General features: G+C 33.9%; 3 protein-coding genes and 1 pseudogene across 4 annotated transcripts; 2 read left to right on the top strand and 2 right to left on the bottom strand.

The window, feature by feature from the left end:
• Positions 1 to 4366: 4366 nt before the first annotated feature.
• Positions 4367 to 6241, bottom strand: LOC140836749 (CBL-interacting serine/threonine-protein kinase 12-like). Its single transcript, XM_073202492.1, has one exon. It carries the CDS (start codon positions 6066 to 6068, stop codon positions 4653 to 4655), a length of 1416 nt encoding a protein of 471 aa, XP_073058593.1. The 5' UTR covers positions 6069 to 6241; the 3' UTR covers positions 4367 to 4652.
• A 6770-nt stretch (positions 6242 to 13011) lies between these two features.
• LOC140836748 (calmodulin-binding receptor kinase CaMRLK-like) lies at positions 13012 to 15847 on the top strand. The gene is made up of 2 exons (XM_073202491.1): positions 13012 to 14609; positions 15168 to 15847. Exons 1-2 carry the CDS (start codon positions 13190 to 13192, stop codon positions 15791 to 15793), a joined length of 2046 nt encoding a protein of 681 aa, XP_073058592.1. The 5' UTR covers positions 13012 to 13189; the 3' UTR covers positions 15794 to 15847.
• Positions 15848 to 17699: 1852 nt separating this feature from the next.
• On the bottom strand, positions 17700 to 19435 carry LOC140837393 (O-fucosyltransferase 8-like; annotated as a pseudogene).
• Positions 19436 to 20224: 789 nt separating this feature from the next.
• Positions 20225 to 25757, top strand: LOC140836747 (shaggy-related protein kinase eta). 2 transcript variants are annotated; one of them, XM_073202490.1, is made up of 12 exons: positions 20225 to 20503; positions 21089 to 21186; positions 21489 to 21548; positions 21648 to 21920; positions 21994 to 22068; positions 22149 to 22205; positions 22373 to 22513; positions 22628 to 22678; positions 22747 to 22842; positions 24220 to 24303; positions 24464 to 24565; positions 25211 to 25757. In XM_073202490.1, exons 2-12 carry the CDS (start codon positions 21097 to 21099, stop codon positions 25292 to 25294), a joined length of 1113 nt encoding a protein of 370 aa, XP_073058591.1. In that variant the 5' UTR covers positions 20225 to 20503; positions 21089 to 21096; the 3' UTR covers positions 25295 to 25757. The 2 variants fall into 2 exon arrangements, with proteins under 2 accessions (XP_073058591.1, XP_073058590.1); XM_073202489.1 differs by having other exon boundaries at positions 20226 to 20503; positions 21094 to 21186.
• The last annotated feature ends 41 nt before the right edge of the window (positions 25758 to 25798 follow it).

The following is a 25798-nucleotide window of genomic DNA, read 5'->3' as shown; positions in this document are numbered from 1 at the left end:
TCTAATAAAATTCAGGTATCGTGAGCTTTTATATGTGGAATGAGATTATCACAACATATAATTAAATGTTCAACATGAGTGACAAAATGTAATTATATAATGTTTAGGATGTAAGTTAACCATGACATGCCGAAATATAACGACTGTGATTCCAACAAAACAAAATAAAATAAAATAAAAACATAGATAGATATTCTTTAAAGTGGAATTCGTTTATCAAAATTTACACAGAGAGAGAGAGACAGACAACGTAGGTGGCGATGCATGCAACAACATATGAAGGAACGTGTCGTGAGCAGATGAAACTACGTGTTTGCTTCCTCGCAGTTGCCTGTCTCTTCGTAACTCGAGACAAAACGATAGCGCATATTTTACACTAATTTAGTCTCCAATATATTATATATAGTCTCAAATATTATATATATATATATATATATATATATATATATATATATATATATATATATATATATAAAGATAAAGATGAGAGTCACCTTTTAAATCATTAGCTTTACACAAATCTCTTATTAATTAAGTTCACGTTTGGTATTAATTTGTGTCTTCTAATTCTCCTTCCCAAGTATAAATATGTTGATGATATATTCTCGAGACGTGACCAACGATTATTTCAGATATGAAGTTGACATTGAAATACATAATGAGGAATTATTTGTGCTTGGTGATTTTTATATTTTATTTCCCCCAAATGAATAATACTATCTGCAGTAAATTAATATTCAAATGAATTGTGACTACGATTTGGGTAAATGTATGCATATTTTTGTTTTATTATTTGATTATAATTGTAATTTCAGCTGGCTTGTGTTCCATGTATATTAGCCGCCAAGGCATTGCTTGAGCATAATAGTTGTATACATATAATCTTATTTTCTTATTATAATTTTAAATTAGTATATAAATACTCTAATTTGAATGTGAGAAATCTAATTTGAATATAGAAATACTTATAAATATATTAAGAATTAAATAATTTGTATAGAAATAGCGATTGCATATATAGAGAAAATTAGGGAGAGCAAAAGTGATGGAAAATAAAAATTTATAGAAGGCTTTCACCAATATACCAAAATATTTGATAAAGTGGATTTAACTTTAATATATAGTATACATGTTTACTTAGGAGTAACAAGAAAATTTGTTCTTATTTCAAGACATTGTGTTTTGAACATCATGTTCTTTGGAATTTGTTATATTAAAGCATTAAACTTTTTAGCATCTAGTTTCTCCTTATTCTTAATTAAGTAATCATGGAACAAATATTTTTAAATTTCTTAAATTTCCATTATATTATATAAAGATGTCTACTTTTATTTTTAATTTTTGCACAAAAAAAAAAATCAATGGAAAATAATAGAGATTATATCAATTTGTATGGGATAACAATGTCGTTCTTTTGCTATCTTGGTACCTTCTCGGATTGCCATTAGTTCCCCGTCAGGCGTCAACCACCGATTGTGGTTTGGCTATACTCCCCCTGATCCGTCACTAGCTCTGGTAATGCCTCCTGTGCCATACATTCCGCGCTCTTCATCATAGCATGTGTCCAGTTCCGGTCGGGGTATCTTCTATAGAGCAGATATGTTGTGAGATGGTCTCGCGAATCTTTATCCGTGAGACGGATCAACCTACCGATATTCGCAATAAAAAATAATAGTCTTAGCAAAGTAATATTTTTTCATCGATGACCCAAATAAGATATTTGTCTCACAAAATATGACTTGTGAAACCGTCTCATACAAATTTTTACATCTTCCATATCTCATCAGATTTTGGCTTCGGATTAGGCGCTTGTGGAGCATTATTTTGACGCATGGTATTTCTGTACTCTTCCAGATATTCCATATGTCCTGAAAACCTTGCTATCTATGGTACCCTTCTCCTTCATAAATTTTATTTTGTCGTTCTTTCCCTGCCGCACACATCTGCTTAATACTTTCTTCGCTTTCAGCTTTAGAGAATGATTCCCATTGGTAAGAAAGTATACAACTTATTAAATATATCTCTAGTTTGTAATAATAAATAAATTTATATAAAAACAATTATAAGTTATATTAAAACATATGTGCGATAAAATGGATCGGGGCAGTGATGTCGTTTGAATTTTAAGTGAGATTAATTGTATAGAGTTACGAAGTTTCGACACCTCATTGCACATAATTGCGTGTTTGGATGTTTATTTATGTTTCGAGAAATATTCTCTCTTAATCAATTTTTTATAATTAATCTGATTTATATTATAAATTATGGGTAATATTATGATCATGAAATTCTACTTGTAGCTAAAACTGCACAAGTAATTTTATTTTTTGTAATTTCATCATATATATATATATATATAAAATTGAAAATTGGAATTGGCTCGGCCATGTAATATGACAAATGAAACATTCAATGATTTTCTTTTCTTTTGAGCTGAGATATTTTGTTAATACCGACAGTGAACTCGGATGTCTCGTCAAAATCCAATGGAAAAAAAATCTTGCACGTCGGTTTGGACTTTCAATTATTGTAGTTTTCTTTAACTACAAGGCACCGGTTGGTGTCCATAATGATATTCCACGTATTTGTTTATTTTGAGTATTCAAAGAGTAAAAAATAATTGAGTGATTTAAATTAAATTTATTATTTCATTCTTTATCATCTCTTACCACCAAGCAAGTAAAGGCTAATTACATTAAAATATGTACTCGTTATTAATAAAATTAAATCAAACACATTTTGAAATAACAAAACCTGCGCGCCTCGAAACTTTTCGAAGCACCAACCTTTCAAAAGGCAAGTGTACGACCAAATAAGTTGAAATCGTAACGTATACGGGACCGATCCCAAATTGACATCGATCAGAGTTAAAAATTCATATTCCATGGACCCATGTTCATTATAAGAATTGGGGTCTATTTTTAGGTGTACCAAACTAACTGTCCGCTGCCAATCGAAGGGAGAAAAAAAATCATAAGGAAGCGGTGGTTCACATTGTACATGCGGACCCCGTATTACAATGGACCCCAAATGTCGGAAAACAAGCCAAAACATGATGAAAATGGTTAGCTTCCCACGACGCATCAGCAAAGAATATTCATCGGTATTAAATTTTGGTTCTGCTCCAAAGTAGTACACAAGTGTTCCACGGTTAGGATTAACACCAAATATAACAACAAATATATTATATACAAAGCTTTTTTTCGTTTTATGAGATAAAATTCTCAATTGAACTTCTGAGTTAACGCAATTTATCGTCATCAAAGTGCGTTAGTCGGAGGATTAACCGTACTGGACAAATACTTTCCGACATATTTGCTCGATAAAGTGTTGGTATGAGTAATCGAACTCCTGAATATCAGTCAAACATCTACTTACTCCACTGACTCGGATACTCGATACATGTGTTTTATTTTTTGATGTACAGCAGTCAGCATATAGGTTTATACTTCACATAACCTAATGCCACTACAAATTTACAAGATTATTATTCGCACATAGAAGCACGTCGAGAAAACAAATGTAGCTGAATACATGCAACTGAAGGAAATGTGATGGCCACCAAACCGAGCTTTTCAAAGCATAAAAGCACAAAAATATACCAAACAAGCTGAGCTGCGAATCAAGAAGACGAGGTTGTCTCTTTCTTTATGTATCATCCTAAAACATGCGGTAAATGAACAAGAAGTTTGGGAAATAAGAAAAAGGTAGAAGAATAAGGACCTGCAACAAAGAAATTCTCATATGATGGCCATGCTTAGAGGTAAAATTTGTTGCCAACATAAAACTCCATCGGTCGAAAGACTACGACTCTGTTCCCGAATCCTCACCGAGGTCAGTGTTAGGCTACGGGTATGAGCCCATCCGCTACCACCACATACTTCTGATTTTTACGACCACAAACTTTTTCCCCACAAATTTTGTCACAACAGGATCTTTTCAAGCTAAACCAAACAGAATTTAGATCACCATATTCCAACACCAATGAATCTGAAATCCACTTTACCATAAAAATCGAAATATTAATGTGTTCTTAGATATCAAATCAGGTATTGATCGTGCCTCTAAATGATGGGAGTAACGAAAATTTGTTCGGCGCAATCACAAATTTGTTATACCTTACAAACCAAACTCGTCATCTTTACTATCACAAATCAATATTGTATTGTTTTCAAGAAAAAGCCCAGCAGTGTGCCGTTGAACAAAACACTAGCAAATGTAAAAGAGTTCTTCAAAACCAAAAATTTTTCCTAAACCAATGCATTTTATGCAGCATTAGAAACATTTTCAAACTTCAAATACAACAGAGAAGTGCATACGAAGAATTCGATTATTCCGTTAAAAAAAGAAGCATGGTCACAACTCATGATCAATAACAAGGTAGCCTTATTTATTTACTTGATACGAGGGATCATAAAATATTCATCAAGAAACTGATACAGTGGTATATTAATATTCTAAAGGGTAAAGAAAAGGAAAAAAATCTAACAACAAAACACAAGGAAAGATATGATCTTCATTCAGCAAACAAGTTCAGAGGTTTTCGTACACTGTACCGTGTACGAAGGAAAAAAGACAGGCATTTATCATCCAAAAGCAACAGAATGTTAAAGAGGGGAAAAGGAAAATTTGACCCCTCCCTTCTCCTTCATCTACTCTGTATCTGAGGGCAAGTAAGAAGAATCGGAAACATTTCCAAGCATAAGGCTTTGCAATCCCGGCTTCAATTCACGGTTACAGAAATCCTCATATTCCGTTCCATCCCCTCCTTTTCTCCTTACCTCTACCACTCTCAAGAAAGGTGTCAATTCGAATATCTCAGCGGCAATCGTTAAGGGTCCCTTTGCACCATCTCGGGATCCTTCAAGACTCACTCTACAATCCTTTTTGCGGACGGTGAAACTCACTATTTTCGCAATTTCCTCCAATTTTGATATGATTTTTGACACCGGTGCCCCTGAAACAAATCTTGCTCCTCCATCTGATCCTTCTTCAAACAAACCTGACAGGTCAAAACCCCGCGAAAATGAAATGATATCGAACGCATTCAAGCTGGCAGGCCTCGGAAGACTTGTGATCTTCCTTCTGGTCTCCAACTCGGAATCAGATTCGGACAAAGACCGATCCGATAAGCATTCAATATCGTTATTAGTATCGTCGTTAACAGTACATAATTTATCATCATCAATGTAAAATTTCACATTCTTAAACCCCTTCTTGAACCACTTATTATTCATGATCTCCGGAATCGTGATCCGGGTTTCAGGATTCGCGTCCAGTAAACGCGTCAAAAATCGAATCAACTCAGGTGAAAACCACCTCGGACACCTGAATTCACCTTTATAAATCTTCTTATACATAGACATAACATTCTGATCGTGGAATGGCAAGTAACCGGCCATCAAAACAAACAGAATCACACCACAACTCCAAATATCAACCTTGGCCGCATTATATCCCTTTCTAGCCAACACCTCCGGCGCCACATACGCCGGCGTGCCACAAAAGGTATGAAAAAGGCCATCTTGCTTTATCTGCTCGGAAATAGCACTCAACCCAAAATCAGAAACTTTAAGATCCCCATCTTCATCTAGCAAAATGTTTTCGGGCTTCAAATCGCGATGATACACGCCGCGGGCGTGGCAGAAGGCTACCGCAGAAATCAATTGCTGGAAATACTTTCTGGCAACTTCCTCTTTAAGCCTGCCCTTGGCAACCTTGTTGAATAACTCACCACCCTTGACATATTCCATGACAAAGAAGATCTTAGACTTGGTTGCCATGACTTCGAACAACTGCACAATGTTGGGGTGGCGAACCCTTCTCAAAATGGAGATCTCGCGCTTGATGTGAGCGATCAACCCAACTTTCAAGATCTTCTCTTTATCGATCACCTTAATCGCAACGCCTTCGCCAGTTTTCACGTTCCTGGCGTGATATACTTTGGCGAATGTTCCGTGGCCCAGGAGTTTGCCGATTTCATATCGGCCTAACAGAAGTCCGCTAATTTCTTTCTGCTTCGTAAGTTTCGTCGCGGTGGACGTGGAGGGTGTTGCGGCGGCGGCCATGGAAACCCAAATGGGATTGAAAGTATGAAAAAGGCCTAATTAATGTTGGTGGTGGAGGATTGTGGTGTGAATTTTGCCATTGTGTGAGAGGTTGTGAGCTGGTGTTTGTTTCTGTATTCTGTTTTTGTTGTCGTCTCGTGGATTCGTGAGGCCTATAATTTTGATAGAAATGTTTCTTTTCTTTCTATTTATTCGAAATTATAGTTATATAATTTATATATCATAAAATTTGTATGCTTGGTTGGAATTGTAGAATATGACCTGACTTCTAACAAGAGCTAAGGTTTTCAGTTTTTTTTTTTTTTTGTCTCTCTTTTTGTCTCTCTTTTCTTTTAGAGCTTGTGGGTTGCTTCGATGATATGTGTGGGACATGTCCCACATGTTTAGATGGACAAGATTCACACACATATGTGATTTTAACAAATTAGTGGACCCCGTATATGTGTGGCTAAATTTGGACCCTTTATTCTATTATAAGATAGTACCTCTACGTATAGGATGAAATAAATCGAGTTGGTGTCAGTATATTAATTTGTTGATTATTGCGTACATCATTTGAATTTACTCTTAACAAATTAAAAAATTAGATGTCACGAGTTTTTAAAGTTTAATTTATTTACTCGTATTCGGTCTTCTGAAAATTTTGAATCTTATTTCATTTATTTACTATCTTCTCTTCAATCATCATTTTAAAATTTGAACTTTCTTCAAAAATAAAAGAGCATGCCGACAATATAAAATTGCCATGTTAAGTTTTTTCCTGTTTGGAATCGAAATTATTATAGGAGGTGGAGGACCATTTGCTTGCATTCCCTTGACTATGCTCCATCAAGTAAAAAAATAAAAAATTCAGGCAGCGAGACGGAAACATCAAACAATTCATTGTGGAAATGAATGCAAGCAACGTAGTTTTAGATTCTATTATTTCCTTACAAAAATATATTCAAAAAAACAATAAATATATATAATAAATTAATTAATAATAATATGTACATAAATACTTAGAGTAAGTCTCATGTTAGATCGTCTCACGGATACTAATATGTGAGACGGATCAACCCTACCCATATTCACAATAAAAAGTAATACTCTTAGCATAAAAAATTATACTTTTTCATGGATGACCCAAATAAGAGATCCGTCTCACAAATTCGACCCGTGAGACCGTCTCACACAATTTTGCCTAAATACTATTATGTAATCCCTTAATATGGCAGATGTACAGAGATACTGAGGCAGGCTAAATTTTTGTAGTCCGGTTTTTTGGGAAAAGTTTAGGTTCAATAATAAATATATGACCGGCATCCCGGTCCAGTCACAAACATTTCGTTGGGGCTAAATAATCCTAATAAGTGCTTCCGTCACTTTTGGTGTTAAAATTAATGGAAAAGGTGAGCCGTGATTGTCACACCTTTTTAATTCCCAATGGCCTCAAATTGGAAACCCTAATGTCATTTCCTGGAAAAATCAAAAGAATTTTAAATTTAGAACAGGTCTTCTGTGAGATGATCTCACGAATTTTTATCTGTAAGACGGATCAATCCTATCGATCTTCACAATAAAACATAAATAAAAGATATGTCTCATAAAATATGACATGTGAGATCGTTTCACATAAATTTTTGCCCTAAATTTATTCAAAAACTTACCGACTACGTCCACATAATTCGACAAAATTATTTTTTCTGTGTTTGATTTGAATTTGTTTTGATCAGATCTGTATTTTGAGTTCATTGTTACACAAAACACATTTGCTTCGTGTATTCGTGTGACAAGGAAAATGACCACAAAATCCACTAAAAAGAAGGAAAATTTTCCGACCAATAAAAAGACTATTTATTCATATAAAATTTGGAAACATCAATATGTACCCAATTTTTTAAAAATGGAAATTTAAAATAATTACGACATGATTTATCATATAGAATTTTGAAAGGCACTAATAAATTAAATATGATTAAATAAATAAATCATTGTCTTAAATATTTCTTAAAAGACTCAACTTTAGGTAACTATATTCAACTCTCGACTAGAATCGTTTATCGTAGTCGATAAGTCATATCAAATAATTTCCTTGCAAAAGCTAAACGAGAATATGTTTTCCCAACCAAATAAAACCTTTTTCTTAATCAAAATATAGTGGTTCTGAGAATATAATTGCTAGCACATGAAAGTTTAAATGGTGTATTTAATTACGATAATTTCTTAATCAAAATATAGTGGTTCTGTGTGATAATTTTAATGTAATGATAAATTACATTACAAATGACTTAATACTCTCAATTTAAATGCATTTAAATTAATGTTAAATGTTTATTAGACACACACATGTATATGTGTGTGTCTATATATATATACAAGATCTTGATAACAATGAGATATAAGTTTTTGTGATATGGTTAATTTTGTCATTACAATTCAATATATAAATTTAATCACTCTTGTTAAAATCATATCAAACATTCATCATATTATCTTATCATTATATTTATCCTTGATTTATCATTATATTATATATCACTTACTTATCATATCCTATGTACCAAACTGTACCTATGAGAACAATTACTCTAGGGGTGTGTTTGGTTGAGTGGATTAAATAAGGATAGATTAATAGTCAAATATTTATCGTTAAAATTTTAAGTTGTTTTAATAATCATTTTGACCCGGTTTAATATCCAATTTTATGGATAATTATTTGATTAATAAAATTAGATCTTAAACCGGGTCAAAATGATTATTAAAACATCTTAAAATTTTAACGATAAATATTTGACTATTAATCTATCCTTATTTAATCCACTCAACCAAACACACCCTAGATGTATTATCTATTATTGGATTATATACGGTGGATTTCACATATTTTTTTATAGAGACCAACCTAATCTAATGATTTTCGTATATATAGAGAACTTTTTCTCGATCATATAAACTTATTTTCTTTCTGCGGTGTCTCAAATATATAATCAATCCGGTTTTCTATATTTAGTAGCTTTTTTCTTTTTTTCTTTTTTACTAATATATTCGTATTAATTAAGTCTTGGAAAACATGTAAATTTTTTGAATAAATAACAAGAGGTTTGTTTATAAATTTTGTTTTTCGATGATTTTATTAAGAAAAAATTACGTTTTGGTATGTGATCTTTTTTTCACTTTTAATTTGGTTAATAATTAATTTTTCGTTTTCACTCATGTAACTTCAATTTATTTTCCTTTTTTGGTCGTATTACGATGAATTTTCATTTTTATTCATATAACTTTTATGTTTTTTGGTCATTTTTTTACTTGAGTCAATCATGTCTCTAAATCAAAAAATAATTAAAAAAACATATAAGTTAAATGAACAAAAATGAAAAAAAAAAAATATATATATATATATATATATATATATATATATATATATATATATATATATGAAAGTCACATGATTAAAAAAGAAAATTCTTCAAAACATGATCAAAAATAAAAAAAAAAACATGCAAGTTACATATTTAAAATGTAAATTCATCGTTAAAATGACTAAAAATATAAACAATGTAGGTAAAAACTTGAGTGAGACAGTCTCACGGGTTGTATTCGTGAGACGTGTCTCTTATTTTGGCTATCCATGAAAAAGTATTACTTTTTATGCTAAGTATTAATTTTTATTGTGCGTATGGGTAGGATTGACCCGTCTCACAGATTAAGATCCGTGAGACGGTCTCACATGAGACCCACTCAACAATATAAATCACAAAACCAAAAATGTAAAAAAAAAAAAAAAAATTTAATATGTGTGAAAAAAGTAAACAAATCTAGGCTCACAAGTACTTAAAAAAACGTTTCTTTAGTGTTTTATGAGTGAAAAATCTTAAAACATGTATTTGGACACGAGTTGTTTTAAAAAAAATTGAAAACTATTTTTTAAAAAAGTGTTGCAAAGTACAATTTTTTAAATAACGATTGAGATGTATTTTTTATGTTTTTAAAATAACCAAACATCTCGTTAACTCTAAAAACTTTTTTTATAAAATAATTAACCAAACACATATTTATTCTTAAAACAACATTTTATAAATATTTTGAAAAAAATAACTTTTATAAAAATATTTGTTTAAACGAACCCCTATGTTATATGAGACGGAAGGAGGAGGATCGAAGAAGCTCTTTTGTCCACGCCGTCTGTTTCACTTTCTAAGGCACGATGGAAAATCCTACAGACGGAGGGAGAAGTCAAACCAAAGGGGACGCTTGCTTATTCAGAGCCACGTCAACCTAAGTGACATTACCATTAATTTATTTATGTTTTTTTCCTAGGAACATTACCATTAATAGACAATTAATAACGTTGATATTTAAGAAATCAGTGCTATTAAGTTCAAAATTCTACTGATAAAATAACAGTTACTACTTCTTTTAGATGAAGCAAAGATCGACCATTTCTATTTCAACCAAAACCTAATTGCATGATTACGGTTTTGATTTTCTATTTCCGACTATTTCTATTCTGATTTAGTCACGGTTTCAACTAAAATTTACTTTTTAATGATAAAAATTAATTATGGTACAAAAATCAAGATAATAAAATAATTTTCTGACGATTATATTTTAATTTTATTGAAAAAGAAATCTAGCTAGTTTGACTTAAAAATATTCTACAAATACAAAACTCTTATAGTTTTACTGATCGATTTGTGAAACGGATCTTCCACTTGTTTTATGAAAAATATTACTTTTATGTTAAAAATATTACTTATGTGATATCATCTCATAAAAATTCTACTCTTCCAAAAACCGGAGATTATTTTATCATTCACAAATCACTAATTAGAAATTCCCCTCATAAAAAAAAGATAAGATTTTGATACTTCTAATACGATCCATGCACTAATTTTGTTATCCTATCCAATTTAGTAATTTTTTATCCATAATTTTTTACCATCTGTACTCCCCTACTGGAGAGGACCGGGGTAATAATAATTTATTAATAATGAGCCAGACACTTGAAATTTGGGTGGTTAAGCCTCGGCCCATTCAATCAATAAAGGTCCGTTTCAATGCACTCCACTCAAAAAAATAAAATAGAAATCCAAGGCAAACCCGGCCCAACCTGAACCGGTTGTCGTCTCTACTTCCAACACATATACGATTCTTGGGATTTAAATATTTGTGCCAATTTATATATTATTGGAAAATTCCTAATTATCATATGGAAATACTTAATTACTAGTCACTACAACATGATTTTTGATGGTGTGAAGCTTTTTATTGTTTGTTTGTAGTTAAATATTTTAACGTTTTTGATTGATAATTAGCTTTATAAATGTGAAATAGTTTCGAGTGGGTACATATAAGTTTCGTTAAAACTTTTTTGGGTTGAAAATTAAATGTAATAACATTTTATTTTTGTATAAATATATAAATAAATATTTATATATGGCTTGTCCAAACGGGATGAGGAATATTATGCAAATTTGAAAAGTCAGTTGGCAAAAATATTCACATCACCCCACTTGGAATTGGATGGTGATTAGGTGGAAATTATATTCCAAAATTCATTTGGTTATTCGCTAAGACGGATTAATTAAGACGATAATCACGTGTCATGGTAACGACCAAACCCATATGGAGCAAGTCGCCTGCTAGCTTCCAAATTCATTGACTACCCACCTAGTCTAGTCTAGTCTCCTCTATGTTTTTTAGTTATTATTACTTAGTCTAATAATTTTACCAATATATTTTTATTACTTAATTTTTGAAAAATATACTATCATTTTTTGAATTTATAAAATAAAAGTTTTGACCGTAAATTTGTTTTTCAAATGATTTTTAAAATTTGTTTGTGAAAATAATATATATAAATATATTTACTCATGAAGCAATATTCTACGAATATGAATGAATACTCTTTGAATCAACGTTTTGTCCTCTCGAGGAAATCGCTTAAAGCACGTCACTTTTCGCTACAAAAACCTTCTCATTCACTAAAGGGCCGATATTAAAAATGAATAAATTAATCAATAAAGCAATGCATTTTGCATAATTAACCAATTATTAACATCTTTATGCAACTTTTTTTTAAAAAAATATATATTACAAAGATCGTGATAGTTTATCCACTCCTAGGCACAAAATGTAACCAAGGAAAAAAGAACACATAATTACATTAGCTCATATAAATAAATATATTTTTAGGGTGGTGCTGTTTAAAATTTATATATATATATATATATTTTTATATACAAAAAATAGATGAATCACTTTAATTCCTCGCACCTAAATATGTTAGGTATTTTACATGAAATTTGTTATATATACTTACCTAAGTCACAAAACATTCGGACCAACCCTTTTTATAATGTGTTGGTTAAGATTCTTATGAATTTTTCTTGACTATATATATATATAAATTCTTTTTATTTATTTACATATAAGTTGAGACCCCACCACCCAACAATCCATATTCCATTCATGATCTTGGGAAATTTGAAAGATTAAAAAAAAATGGTGGAAAACCTAAACCTCGAGGAGGCAACGACAAGAAGTAGACACCGAAAACACTAGCATGGGCTGCTAATCCATTTTGTTTTCATCTCATTTATTTCATCCACTGCTAAGAATTTCTCAGTGGAGGTCACGTGTAATTGTGAAAGTGGAATGATTGAAGATTAAAAGAACTAAATAGTCGTAATACATGGTTAACTATATCTATGATGCAATTAAATGTGCTAATTACAATATAATTAAGCTACATGGCATGCATGTGTCTTTGACTTATTGAAGAAAATTCATTGACTCGTGAATCCTTGGATACGCAATTGGATCAATATCCTGAAGATAAATTGAACTCAACAGATTATTAGAGGGAGATATGAACAAGAATTTTAATAGCTTGATATATTTTATAGTGAAATTTAAAATATCATAAAGAAATATATAATTTCAAATATTTGATTGATATGGATCATATAAGTTTAAAAAATTGGCTTAGGTGATATCGAGCAGTTGGAAAGGGAACTAGCCAACAAGAAAGACCAAGCGAAGTTATAATGCGCAGCTGCATCTCTCTCCATCATCTATCTCTTTATATGGAAACCACTGAAAGTGGCAGAGTTTGAATTGCTGCATCCCCGGCCAGCATGAATCCCCTTTTCAAATTAATCCTCATCGTTCCCTTTTTCTTTGTCGCAGAGTCCATACAAACATGCAGCAACGACGCTGCAGACCGAGCTCTGCTTTCCAAAGCGTTCGCCTCTGTTTCTGGGTTCAACATTTCTTGGTTCTTCTTCACCAACTGTTCAAATCTTCCCATCTCTGAAATCAAACTCTCCTCGAGGAATCTCACCGGCACGGTTTCATGGAAGTTTCTTGCACACATGACGCGGCTGCAAATAATAGATCTCTCCAACAATTCTTTGGCAGGTTCTGTTTCGCCTGTGATATGGTTTCTTCCGAATCTCGTTGAGATCGACCTGTCGAACAACCGGCTTGGAGGTGTACTTGGGATGCCGAAGTCGGGCATGGTGAAGCTCAATTCGTCATTGCGACGGATTGATGTTTCGTTCAACAGGTTTAAGGATTTTGGTCACGTTTCGAATTTTAAGAATCTCACGTATCTTGATCTTTCGCATAATAGTTTCAGAGCTTTGTTGTTGCCTTTTTGGTTTACCAACTTAACTAATCTTGAATATCTCGACATTTCTGGTGGCAATTTTTCTGGGGATGTAAAGGCGATTTCCCACCTTCAGTTCTTGAAATATCTTGATGTTTCCAACAACGGGTTCACTGGAAATTTCCCTGCTGATTTTCCACCATTAGGTAATGTTAAGTACTTGAATGTCTCATCAAATAACTTTACCGGTGAATTGGACTCAAAATTTGTCCAAAAGTATGGTCTTTCAGCCTTCAATCACGCCGGACATTTCATCACTAGGAATAGAACCACAGCCGCCACCGCCAGGCCTGAATTACACATGAAACCTCACCCGGCAGCCCCGCCACCGCAAAAACCACCGCAGAAGAACGCAGTCCAAAATCCCAAACTTGTCACGAAAGATAAATCGAAAAAAACCTTGATCTTAGCTATATTACTACCTTCAACATTCTTCCTAATCTTGGTTAGTTTTTTCACGTACTGCCTACACAAGAAGAGAACAACTTCTAGACGAACCAAATGGACAATCTCAAAGCCAATCCAAATCCCATTCAGGTTTGATAAATCGGGCCCGTTCTCATTCGAAACAGAATCCGGGTCGTCGTGGATAGCTGATCTAAAAGAGCCCACTTCAGCTCCAGTGGTAATGTTCGAGAAGCCATTGCTGAAACTCACCTTCAAAGACCTTATCGTTTCGACTTCGCAATTCGGCAAAGAATACCTTCTGGCGGAGGGAGAAAGCGGGCCCCTTTACCGGGCCGTGCTGCCCGGAGACCTCCACGTGGCAATTAAGGTCCTGGAAAATGCCAGAAGCCTGAGCCATGATGAAGCTGTGGCAATTTTCGAAGACTTTTCTAAGCTCAAGCACACTAATCTTCTACCCATATCTGGATACTGCATTGCAGGTATCTGTACTGTTCGAATTGTTGTTTTGCCTGATTCCACACTTTCTTAGCTACCTTATTTAATAGATTCACGTGAAATTTGGGTTCTGAGAGACTGGCACAGTATAGATGCATTCGATTATTACCAGAAATAGGTTTTCGTGATTAATTAATTTCTTGGAGGTGGGTAGTGTTAAAAATTCAAATTTTCAGTTCTGTAAAATTTCGTACAGAAGATTCAGTGCTGTTCGTGTCATCAAGAAAGTCAAACATGGAGATTTTAGGCAACTTGGGTTTTTTTATTCCAGGAAATATACATATCCACGTTTTGTAGTGGAGTTTTATATAAAAATTACAAAATATATGCTCAAATTTAAGTAATTAAACCAATGAGTCAATATGTTAGAAAATTCTATCATGCATTGAGGAATTTCTGAATTTTGATAGCTCACCTACTTTCATTAATGAGAGACAGATATTTGTGTTAAATGTTAGTCGACAGAGACTTGATAATGAAAGAATGAAACATTAAATTTGGTGATAACATTAGTTCGTGGATTGTTCTTTCCTATTGTGCAGGTAATGAAAAGTTGGTATTGTACGAATTTATGGCCAACGGTGATCTACACAGGTGGATGCACGAACTCCCCAATGGAGCACCAAATGTTGAAGATTGGAGTAATGACACGTGGGAAATCCGCATTGGATCCCACTACACTTCCCCGGAAGAACTGGAATGGCGCACCCGCCACCGTATCGCCATAGGCATCGCTCGTGGGTTGGCCTACCTCCACAATGCCCGTTCCAAGCCCGTGGTGCATGGAAACCTCATGGCGTCTAATATCTTATTGACGGACGATCTAGAGCCTAGAATCGCTGGTTATGCTCTAGGTGATAAATCTCGGCTCGATGGGTCTGCCGAGGATGATGTGTATAATTTTGGAGTCGTGCTTGTGGAGCTGTTGACCGGCAAGTTGGGTTCGGCCGAGACAGTTGATCGGGTGAGACGGTTGGTGAAGGATGGCCATGGGGTGAATGCACTCGACCCGAGGCTGAGACGTGGTGGCGATTCCGTGGGTAAGATGGTTGAGTGTCTCGGCCTCGGGTACTTGTGTACGGCGGAGGCACCGGGGAAGAGGCCCACGATGCAACAAGTCTTGGGTTTGCTCAAAGACTTGCATCCTTCCCCACTAGAGTTGATTTAAGTTGACCCCCCGTGTAAAAACACTCAAATTATTAGACTTCGTGCGTTTCTTTTTGTCTCACATGATTGACCCGTATACCGTAAAATTTACGACAATAGATTGGAGGAATTTATTTCAAATTTAAAGAAAATGTTCTTTAGTTCATTTATTTTAGAGGAAATTTTATTAAAATTTACACCAAGCGGACGAAGAAGAAAGAGTTGTGAATTGTGATTGAAGTTACACGTACTTTATGGTGTAAAAATTAATACTCCCCCACCATGATCAATCATCTCTTCCGAACATGCATGTCGAAATCAGCTGTTATTTTACATTCAATCTCTTTTCTTTCTTTAGTTTTTTCTTTTCTTTTTTTTTTTGCTCGTTTGTTTGTTATTTTTTGTATATATCTGTATCTTTATTCCAGCTCCTTCCTCCTTTTAAAAAAATATATTCCCTGTAATTGTCAAAGCTTGATAAAAGCAATATTCCATAGTCATTAAAGTGCATAACAACAATCTTTAGCAACAAGTACATACATGGAATATGCATGCATGGCAGGTCCACTCTTTGGATTTATGTACGTAGAATTTGAAACTACAGTAGTATAATCGGCATGGATTTCCACACGTACGCGTAGTGAAAGAAAAGTGAAACTGCGACATTAAATGTGTCAATGGTCGAAAATTAACTAGTTAGACATCGTGCCGTGAGGGAAAATTCTCCCAAGGTTTTTTTTTTTCTCTTTATTTCATCATAGGTTACAGTTGTGCGCAATGTTTTTTTATGGGAAAAATTGTAATTTTGGTTCGATGGGTTTGTTTCTTTATCTCTATATTCTTGCTAATGTATCTTTTAATTTTTGGTAATTTATTCGTTTTTCATCGAGTATATTAGTGCTATATCGAAAAAAAACTAAAATTTCCAAAAAATCAAGATAGCAGACAAAAACTGAAATTTGATAATTTAACCAAAATTGCCAAAAAAAAAAAATGCATTATACAAGAACTTAATACTTGGACAAAAACTTGTGTGAGATATTCTCACGGGTTATATTTTGTGAGACATATTTCTTATTTGGGTCATCAATGAAAAAATATTACTTTTTATTGTGAATATCAGTAAGGTTTACCCGTATCACAGATAAAAATTCGTGAGAACGTCTCACAAGAGACATACTCTAATACTTGATGGGAAAATTGAAATTTTAATAATCTGTTTTGGATTTTAATCTTATACTTTGTTAAAAAAAACATTGGTTCATTTTTTCCTTCGAAACCACCAAATTCATCAAGTATTGTTTATTTGACATTAATGTTATCCAACAAAGCTAACGTGGTAACAATAAAACATATATTGTACACATTAAAATCATCTAAACTAAAATAAAGAAAATAACAAGTTTTTTTTCTCTCAATTTTGAAATTTGTGTGACGTTTTGCTTTATTTTTCATATTTATTTTTTTAGATGAATTTAATGTTTGCAACACATGTTTCATTATTGCCAATAGAGAGCATCATTGTCAAATAAAAAAATATTTGGTGAGTTTAGTGACTATCGGCTCCCAACAAAAAAAATAGGTCCAAAAAAATCTATGTCAATGGATTAAAATTCAGATTTGACAAGTTACAAAATTAAAGTACATAACATAATATGATTAAAATTACAATTTCACAGTTATTTGATATAGACTAGCATGCCCGTGCTTATTGAGAAGATCAATCTTCAAGGCAAAAACTTGTGTGAGACGGTCTCACGGGTTGTATTTGTGAGATGAATCTCTTATTTGGGTCACCCATGAAAATGTATTACTTTTTATGCTAAGAGTATTACTTTTTATTGTGAATATGAGTAGGGTTGACCCGTCTCACAGATTATGATCCATAAGACGATCTCACACGAGAACCACTCTAATCTCAAATGTTGTGCTGTAGTTCAATATTGCATGTACCTAACCCAGTTATTTTTATGAATTTCAATAAATGGGAGATATTCACAAATGTAATCTGATATTATCAGAAAAAGGAGATAAACAATTGCGAATATGAGCTAGAAAAACACACCAGAAACAAGAAATAGACGAGCCAGGCCTATTGATCCTGGCGCATGCACTCGTTATATACATCTCGGATGACGATAAATGCTTTTGCTAGAACTCGTGTTATGCACTACTCTTTGGCCTTCCTCGATCATCCTTCCTATTCAGCTCTCAAAACTGTGCCAGCTCATTGCATGTGTTATTTTCGTGAAGGATAGCGGCCATACTCTTCTTGATAGGCCTCAAGATGGGAGCATTTCCTCCACCATAACACGTACAAAAACCAGACAACAAGGATGATAGCTGGCTCCCTGAGTCGGTCATGGAGAAAACATCAGAAGCAGCACAAGCAATAAAATCCAAAGCTGCATCCGATACAAGGAACATGTCATGGCCCGTTTAATCTTATATACATAAATAAATGTATGTTATGCGGAAAAACTTTGGCTGCTAATGGTAACAATATGTCCAACGGAATATCGGTTGCTTCACCAGAAAAATAAACAACAGCTTAACAACTACTTTTCAATTCGTTAGTATGTATTAGTATTTTTCAAAGCTGAAAACATATGCCTTAATCCATCTTATTCTCCTGAGATGAAAAATTCTGTAGAGGTTCGAGTTCTTTGGGAGAAAGGAGATCTTCCTTTGTTACCATGTTCGGATAAAGGTCAGTAATAGATTTCATCCTTGATTTTCTTCCATACATTTTGGATCCAGCAAGATAGATGTAAGTTCCACGGTTAAATCCCAGCCCAGCAAGAACCAATGCCGCTTCTTCTGGTGTTAATGGACATCTTCCCATTATTCTTAATTCTGTGGGAGAAATCTGTCTGCAGCATTTTCTTATCCTCTTCACTAACAACGAACCATTTTTTGAATCCCTGGGACAAACTCTAATGCACGAAAATTACACTTGCATCTTAGTTTCTACATAATAATTGAAGGCATCAGAAATCAATTTAAAGATATATCTTAAAGGGACCTAATAATAAGATTTTTTTTTTAACTGGACATCAAAAGGCATTGAGTTGAACCCAAGTCGATTACCCAATCCAAGAAAGTGAACAACTTGGTTACGAATTAAAATAGGGAAAATGTTCTTGATGTATTCTTCAGATGTTGCCTCCTTTGAAAGATCTGAATCTGTTACCTGACAGCAGCAACAGAAAACTACAACTTTGTCCCAGAAATTCTGTTCTTGATTCAAAAAGATTATATATGACACATACGAGACTACCGATTGCCTTGAGATCTTTTGACTTCAGATTCGGAGGGAGCTCCTTCAAAATATTTATATCATTCTTCAGCATATTCATAAAAGTATCGTCTTGATAAATATCATGAAACTGGCTGCAGTAACAGTGGAGTGCGCATAAGTGAATCAGGTGTCTAATAAAAAATATACGGTTGAAGATGTCTTTTGTTATCTGATGAATTAATAATGCAAAAGAATATGTTATTTTAGGAAATTATGTTTTCTTAGTTGTATGTATGATGTCACTATTATTACTCGAATATACGTCACATCGTTATCGAATTCATATATAACCCACGATATACCAATAGTTGCAAATTCAATCGAGATAAATGAGCTGAATGGATCGTACTGTGCGTTAATCATAACTTAAGATTCTTGCAATTACTATTAGTGATACCTAGGGGATCATGAGACGATGCTAATAGACGCTTTTACCATGATCGAAAGAGTATTTCTGACAATCTTGATCAAGAAGTTGATGAAAAGAATGAAGTTAATTAGAAAAATAAATGTTATTCTGAATAACATGAATTTGTGAACTCACGGCCTAGCTATATTTTTGGACAAAAACTTGTGTGAGACGGTCTCACAGGTCGTATTTTGTAAGACGAATCTTTTATTTGAGTCATCCATGAAAAAATATTTTTTTGTATGCTAAGAGTATTATTTTTTATTGTGAATATGAGTAGAGTAGACACGTTTCACAGATAAAATTAATAAGACCGTCTCACAAGAGACCTACTCATATTTTTGAACCATTAGACTCACACAAGTATAAGATTATATATTCAAAATGAAGATCAAACAGATTCCAACAAATATATCTATTTTTAATTCAAATTATTATGAAACCCGAGCGATTCATGAAACCCGAGCGATTCACAAAGATAATGCAAAAACGTTCCACTCGAGGTGAATTAGTGTGGGGAAAAAAGAAGGAAAAGGATAAAATTGATGTGAATGTGACAAAATAGAGCCCAAGCCCATAAACTCTATAGGCCCACTATCACCTCCATCCATAACTCGCTACCGCAACTTCACTAACCTGAAACGCGTTTTCATAAGACCCAGAGGCACAACTTGGTCATTAAAGCACAACTCCAGGGCCCCTTTCCCAATAGAAGAGGGGAAAATAAAATAAATAAATAAATTAAATCAAAGAAAATCAGACAGAGGGAGAAGGGGAAAAGGGGAAATAGCTGTAATCACATGGAGTGCTGTTTGGTGGATGGGTCCTGCACCACTGCCCACACCTTTTCTTCTTCTTTCTCTCTTTCTTCTCTCTTTGTTTTTTCCCCTGCCGACAATCATGAATTCTGAACCCTGAAGAAATTTTCTCTCTTTTTTTGTTGGTCAAGTACCTTCTTGTTCTGCTGGTCCTCGTCGGAGGAATTTTGTCTCGTTGTAGTGCGTGCTATGGCCGACGATAAGGTATGTGTTTTTCTTTGTTTGTTTTTTTTTTGATAATCAGAATTTGGGTTTTGTGTTGCTAGAAAGGTTTGTTGAAGATAGGGTGTGGTTAAGCTTTAATCCTCGTCGTTTTTATGTTTTTAATTAATTCTTATTTTGGGAAAAATGCAGTAGAAATTGCAGATCTAGTTTTAGTTGGGAACGTGGGTTGACATGTTGATTGTGTGGTGCTTTAAAACTCAATGATAGGAATTATTGTTGCCATCTTCTGTTTAGGAGAGAGTGTCTTCATTTGTTCTCTACTTGAATTTTTGTGTTGTTTAGGTCTTTCCAACTGGTTTAGATCAAGAAACGTGATTTTTGTTTTAACGAAAGTGTGATTAATCTCATAATGTAGGTCTTTTTTGTTTGCTCTATATTTTAAGCTGTGTATATGAAATTATGGCATTCCTATTTCAAAAGGTGTTTTCATCCTTTACTTGCGAAATTGCTGATGAACCCTGAAATTATCTTTCCTTCCGGAGCTAATTGGTATTTTTTTACAAATCAATTGTAATTCATTGTTCTTTGGCTCTTGTTTTGACTTTTGAGTGTGATTTTGCTAAGTGTAGGAGATGTCTGCTCCTGTAATGGGTGGGAATGATTCCGTCACTGGCCACATAATTTCCACAACCATTGGTGGCAAGAATGGAGAACCTAAGCGGGTAAAGATGTTAATTTGTTGACACTCTGTCGACGACAGATGGAAGCGATCATACATTATAATTTTATCCATTATCTGAAACATCTTTCTAAGTTTGTAGTAGTAATCAAGCTAAGCTTTAGCAGCCTCCGTGTTTCCATTGTCATTAGCCATGTTTTAATTGTTACAAGCTATTATCTTTCTCTGTTGTTAGATGTGTATTGACCATTGGTAGTTCGAGTTATTTTGTGATCTGACCATTGAGTAATGGAAGGAGTGAGAACCTAATTTTAAAATCTTATTTGTTATGAAATTTATTTGCAGACAGTTAGTTATATGGCAGAGCGAGTTGTGGGGACAGGTTCATTTGGAATTGTATTTCAGGTGCACATATCTATTCGCCATAGTGTGTTATTCACTCTTAATTTCTTTTTGTTTTGTTAAATATATTGTGCAGATTTATTTATTTATCTATTGCTGTAGGCAAAATGCCTTGAAACTGGGGAGACTGTGGCTATAAAGAAGGTTCTACAAGACAGAAGATACAAGAACCGTGAATTACAGTTAATGAGGACAATGGATCATCCTAATATTGTTTCCCTGAAGCATTGTTTCTATTCAACCACTATTAAAAACGAGCTATTTCTCAATTTAGTTATGGAATATGTTCCGGAATCGATGTTCAATGTTATAAAGCATTACAGTAACACGAATCAGAGAGTGCCACTTATATATGTGAAGCTTTACACCTACCAAGTAAGCCATGAATTTCCTTGTGGGTTGTGTAGGAGTCATTGTTCTTTACTCAATATAACATAGCTTTTTACAGATTTTCAGAGGGTTGGCATATATGCACTCTGTTGCTGGAGTATGCCATAGAGACTTGAAGCCACAAAATGTTCTGGTACAAATCAGGAGCATCGTTTCTCGAGTAAGTATTTGATCTGCTGTGCTCTTATCTTGATTCATTTTCTTTGTGTATAGGTTGATCCTGTAACACAGCAAGTGAAAATATGCGATTTTGGAAGTGCAAAAGCATTAGTAAGTGATACTATTTTGAGGTCAATATTCCTTAAGTTTATTTTTCGCCTGTGGATCTTCTTGTGACAATGGGTGGGCCAATTTTGTAGTGTTTTCTAGATTTTGCTTCTAGTTTCCAGCTAGCTAATTTTTCGGACAACTAAGCCCTTTTCTTTTATTTTGAACAGGTAGCAGGCGAGGCAAATATAGCATACATATGCTCACGATTTTACCGTGCTCCTGAGCTAATTTTTGGTGCTACTGAATATAGTACATCCATTGATATTTGGTCAGCTGGTTGTGTACTCGCTGAGCTTCTTCTGGGTCAAGTGAGTTGCATTTTTATTTTTGCCATTACTGAACAGTTGAGATGCTTTCTTGTTTTTCCTTTTTCAATTTTGGGTATCTGCACCAGTCTGACTTAATTCATTCGAATTATTTAGCCTTTGTTTCCCGGGGAGAATGCTGTGGATCAGCTTGTAGAGATAATCAAGGTACAGTTTATATGGAAGTGATTTGAAGTATTATCTTGTGGCTTATATATTTTATTTTTATCTTCAAGGTTCTTGGAACTCCAACGAGGGAGGAAATTCGTTGTATGAATCCAAATTATACTGATTTTAGATTCCCACAAATAAAGGCGCACCCCTGGCACAAGGTACATTCTGCCTTTGAAAGTTTTTATTATGTTGGAGCAAGTTTATGTCTTTGTGCCTTGTTTGCTTTGAATGTCATCCTCTTTTTATTTTTATCAGGTTTTTTAATTTTGAAAAAAGTGTGTTATCTGGCATTCATGTTGGGGAATTTCCCAAAATCCTGTACGAAAAGAAAAGAATAACTAATTTCTGAGTCTTTGTTATCGCGATGGATTGAAGAGAAAGACGGTAGGTAACACAACTTTGAGAGATTGTTGTGTGGATATCTAGAAACACTTCGGCTTTATTTTGCATTAACAATCAGGACATTGACAGAGACATTTAGAGATGGAGTATGGAACAGAATAACTGAACAGTTATCTCATATGCTCGCTCAAGTGTGTTATTTTTCATCTCTCGCTGTCTTGAGTGACATTTACAAATACAAACAAACAAAGCAGTAATCATTTGGCTCTGTGGCAACAAGATATATTTGGACTGGGGCACAACTAGAGGTGTAATTGTGTAAACGAATGAGTCGAGCTGAATATTAGTAAAAATTTAATGTTCGAATTCGGTTCAAATTAAGTATATTCAAGTTTGAACTCGATTTGAAGGTCAAAAATTTAAATTTTTTTGCTCGAAATGAAGTTTGAGTTCTGCATTCGACTCAATATTTTATAATCTATTTGCGAGTTATTTGAATTATTGATCGGATATTAAGGTTCGGAAGCTTGTAACCTTCGAAATTCTCAAAATGTATATATATTTTATATATTATAATATTATATTAATAAAATATTAAAGCTCGCGAACAATCGAACAAAATAATTTTAACTCGAGTTCCACTCGAAAAAGTTCGAACATGTTCGAGTTTGGCTTGAGTTTGATAAGTTCGAATCAAATATTTATTGAGCTGGCTTGAAAATATCACGAACTGCTCGATTCATTTGCAGCCCTGGACACACAACCTATATTTATTCCAGGTTGGAGTACAGATACCCAAATCTCTTTTTCACAGTTTTAAGTATTTCTTATGCAAATATAGTGGCAATTTACTCAATCTCTGACCAGAGAGAGCTGAATATCAATGTCCTGGCATCTGGTTGCTCCTCATTGTGGCTTACACCGACATAATAGTGAATCACACCGGGTCAGCAAGCCCGGGATATATGGGAGAAATTTGCTAAAAAAATTACTGTGACAGTCGATTTACCCTGTTGTGTTTGTCCTTTTTGGAGTATACTGTTGCTTATGGTAATTTTGTTTGGTCCATAGTCCATACCTCAAGATACTGTTTTTTGTCTCGAAAATTTATTTGAATGGAATCATAAAACCGTTCATATCATTTCCATGGTTTTTGTAAATCAGCTTTCTTAGTATCTTTGCCATACTATCAGGTTTTTCAAAAACGAATGCCTCCAGAAGCAATAGACCTTGCCTCCAGGTTGCTGCAGTACTCTCCAAATCTCCGTTGCGATGCAGTGAGTTTCTTTTACTTTCCTTTTTCTAATATTAAAATGATACTTGATGGTAGCGGTCTTTGATTTTACTAATATTGGAGTCATACCACTGTATTATAGCTTTTATGTACTTGTATCTTTACTATTTCTATTATTTTTACTATCATGCTTTGTATCGCAGTTAGATGCATGTGCACATCCATTCTTTGACGAGCTTCGAGAACCCAACACTCGATTACCAAATGGTCGCCCCCTACCAACTTTGTTCAACTTCAAACAAGAGGTGTGTATTTAGCTTGATATCTGTTGCTGATTAAATGAACAACCCGAATTGTTATGAAAGCAATGTTCGCTTGACAGTCCGAAATGATTATTTCAGCTACGCGATGGTTCATTTATGGGAAGATTTCCGAACAATGCACTCTACAAATTTTCGTATCCAAAAAATTCATGAAATAAAATATCTAACCTGAAAAATGCATTTTACCAAGTTTTCGTAACAAAAAAGCCATTAGGTCAATATCTATTATTTTCTTCCCAAGACACTCGAAAAATCACAATCTTTTATTAGAAATGCCTTGATTTGATTGAAGATTTTAAGAATAAATATCTTTGGATACTAGTCATATACACTATAAAATTTGTAATCTAAATCTGAAATATAATTTATACCCATTAAATTGAACTGGGATGACAAGACTTTATTTTCTTGATTATATTCAATTCTGTGATGAAATTTATAATTCATTTATTTCAAATATTTAAGATTATATGTTATCCGGTCAGATTTTGCACTAATTCTTCACTACACATGTTTATTTTATTTGGTCTTTCTAGCTTAATCGCACCAAATTTACCTTCTCCTGCTAATTCAGTTAGAACATTATGGTGATCCCACCACTAATCATGGTTTTACTTCTTCCTGCAGCTGTCTAGTGCTTCACCCGACCTCATTAACAAGCTGATACCCGACCATGTGAAAAGACAAATGGGTTTGAAGTTCATCGTATGAGGGCACGATGTGAGATTGTTTGGCCCGTGGATGAGTTAGTTAATCTAAAGGGTTAAAAATGCCTCTGAAGACGAGGATTTATCCTACAAGCTTCATCATCCCCTGAGATTCGAGGACAAAGCACCGAAGGCTGCAGTTTGCTAATTAGTCCAGTTCATATCTCTACACGTGCTGTTTCTAGTTGTTTCTACCTGTTCTTTGAGCAGCATGCTATGAGGAAAGGGAAAGATCCTGTTTTGTATATGTTTGGTTGGGTTGATATGAAAATCTTGCAGAAATATGGAGTCCTATGAATATATATAAACAGTAAATGTCCCAGAAGGAGCAGCCGGAAACAAAATGGCGGGGTTGTTTTTATTCTTTTCCCCTTTCTTCCGTCTGTTTTGATCGGGCTTCTCTTTGGTTTCTTCTTGTTACTGCCGACTTCAACTTGTGAAAATATATTTGGTTTTTATTGTTCCAAGCAAGTTATCAGCATAATATTTGTGTTCTTCGCAATTGCAC

The sequence above is a fragment of the Primulina eburnea genome, chromosome 7, assembly GCF_022965805.1.
Source record: "Primulina eburnea isolate SZY01 chromosome 7, ASM2296580v1, whole genome shotgun sequence".
Taxonomy (NCBI): Eukaryota; Viridiplantae; Streptophyta; class Magnoliopsida; order Lamiales; family Gesneriaceae; genus Primulina; species Primulina eburnea.
This window is presented reverse-complemented; position numbering and strand designations above follow the sequence as displayed.

Excerpts from the sequence above, each read along its gene's own strand:
- LOC140836749 (XM_073202492.1), bottom strand. The coding sequence starts at position 6,068 with ATGGCCGCCGCCGCAACACCCTCCACGTCCACCGCGACGAAACTTACG.
- LOC140836748 (XM_073202491.1), top strand. The coding sequence starts at position 13,190 with ATGAATCCCCTTTTCAAATTAATCCTCATCGTTCCCTTTTTCTTTGTC. Across the intron at positions 14,610-15,167 it reads ATCTGGATACTGCATTGCAG|GTAATGAAAAGTTGGTATTG; the intron begins GTATCTGTACTG and ends CCTATTGTGCAG.
- LOC140836747 (XM_073202489.1), top strand. Across the intron at positions 22,843-24,219 it reads AGGCGCACCCCTGGCACAAG|GTTTTTCAAAAACGAATGCC; the intron begins GTACATTCTGCC and ends CCATACTATCAG. Across the intron at positions 24,566-25,210 it reads TGTTCAACTTCAAACAAGAG|CTGTCTAGTGCTTCACCCGA; the intron begins GTGTGTATTTAG and ends TTCTTCCTGCAG.